The sequence below is a fragment of the Microtus ochrogaster genome, chromosome 7, assembly GCF_000317375.1.
Source record: "Microtus ochrogaster isolate Prairie Vole_2 chromosome 7, MicOch1.0, whole genome shotgun sequence".
NCBI classification, from domain to species: Eukaryota; Metazoa; Chordata; class Mammalia; order Rodentia; family Cricetidae; genus Microtus; species Microtus ochrogaster.
The window spans coordinates 70,026,924-70,028,697 of NC_022014.1; the positions used below are offsets into that span (position 1 = coordinate 70,026,924).

The following is a 1,774-nucleotide window of genomic DNA, read 5'->3' on the forward strand; positions in this document are numbered from 1 at the left end:
TAGCTCTATAGACCAGGCTGGTCTCGAACTCACAGAGATCTGCCTGCCTCTGCCTCCCGAGTGCTGGGATTAAAGGCGTGCGCCACCATCGCCCAGCTGTATAAATTGTTACTAATTCCTGAAATATAAGACTCTTCAGTCTTTAAAAATTATATTTTTATTGTGTATGTGTGTGGTGTGTAGAGAGACTGTATAAGTCATGGCACATGTATAGAGGTCAGAAGATTTTATAGCATTGATTCTTTTCTTCCACCAGGATCAGATTTGGGGCAGGAGCTTGTGCAGCAGGTGCTTTGCCAACTGAGCATTGCACTATCATCTTTTCTGTTTTGCATTATTATGGTTTAGCCAGGTGTGGTGGTGTATACCTGTAATCCCAGCTTTTGGGAGGTGGAGACAGGAGGATCTCTAAGGTCAGCTTGACTACATAGAGTTCAAGGCCAATGTAGATCAAGTGAGGCCTTGTCTCCAAAAATTACACACCTTTTAATTGTTGTCTAATGTTAATAAACTCATATTATAAATATTATTAATGTATTATTGTGTGTAGGAGTGCACCCATACCACAGTGCATATATAGAAACCAGAGGACAACTTTTGGGAGTAGGTTTTACCTTCTCACTGGTGGGTTGCAGGGTCCATACTTAGGTTATCAGATTTGTGCAGCGGATGCTTTTTACCTTCTAACCATGTTGCCGGCCCTATCACACACAAAGCAAAATTTAGAAAAAAAAAAGGTATTATCTCTTAACATTTTTGTCATTGGAATATGAACTAATTGAAATGTTATTTTACCTCTAAATTTACTTTTTCATTTTATCAAGATTAAATAAATGTAACACTGCCTTCTTGGTATATTGTAGTAGCTGTATGTTTCTCCTGTGCCCTCGCATTTCATACCTTGAGTTGCTTTAATAGGGTAGATAAAGCTACTTCTTAGATAACTGGGTATTCAGAGAAAGTTGCTTTTTTTAGGAGCTCGGGAAACAGACTACCCTGCAGGAGAAGAACTTTCTGAATCTGGTCAGGTAGACAAAGCATCTTTGTGTGGAAGCATGACAAGCAACAGCTCTGCCGAGATGGACAGCTTACTGGGAGGCATCACAGTGGTTGGGTGTTCCACAGAAGGAGTGACAGGAACTGCCACTTCCCCCAGTACCAACGGTGCTTCTCCAGTGATAGAAAAGCCACCAGGTACATGTGTGGAGAGTCTGATCCTATCCTGAAAGTGCCACATTATAGACTTGTCAATCTTAAAGTAGCCAGGGTGAAAGAGCCAGAAAGAAGATGCTGTATGTGAGAACTAGTTCTTCATGTCACTGCAGTGCCAAGGAGGGGTCAGTGGAGTGGAGTTCCAGACAGGTTTATGTGGTGTAAGTATTGGAGTTGAAAAACTCATTCAGCATAGAGTGTTTATGTTTTTATAGAAATGGAAGCCGAAAATAGTGAGGTTGACGAAAATGTTCCTACAGCAGAAGAAGCAACTGAAGCCACAGAGGGCAATGCAGGGTCTACTGAAGATGCTGTGGACATCTCTCAACCTGGTGTGTACACAGAGCACGTGTTTACAGATCCTTTGGGAGTTCAGATCCCAGAAGACCTCTCCCCGGTGTTTCAAGCAAGGTATGCATCCCAAATCAGTAACTTTGTAGAGTTTTATTCTCTTATTCTCTCCTATTTCTTTTCTTTTCTTTTTTTTTTTTTTTTTTTTTTTTTTTTCAAGACACAGGGTTTCTCTGTGGTTTTTTGGAGCCTGTCCTGGAACTAGCTCTTG

General features: G+C 41.1%; 1 protein-coding gene across 18 annotated transcripts in view; it reads left to right on the forward strand.

Annotated features, from left to right (window-relative positions):
- Positions 1 to 1,774, forward strand: part of Spag9 (sperm associated antigen 9) — a 132,988-nt gene that overhangs the window by 107,515 nt on the left and 23,699 nt on the right. For all 18 annotated transcript variants that reach the window (XR_001228985.2, XM_005350538.3, XM_026780472.1 and 15 more), the window contains 2 exons: positions 976 to 1,194; positions 1,428 to 1,623. Coding sequence is in view for 17 of the 18 variants with exons in the window: in XM_005350538.3 (XP_005350595.1) it covers positions 976 to 1,194; positions 1,428 to 1,623 (415 nt within the window). In the remaining variant the exon portion in view is untranslated. The remainder of the gene's footprint in view (positions 1 to 975; positions 1,195 to 1,427; positions 1,624 to 1,774) is intronic.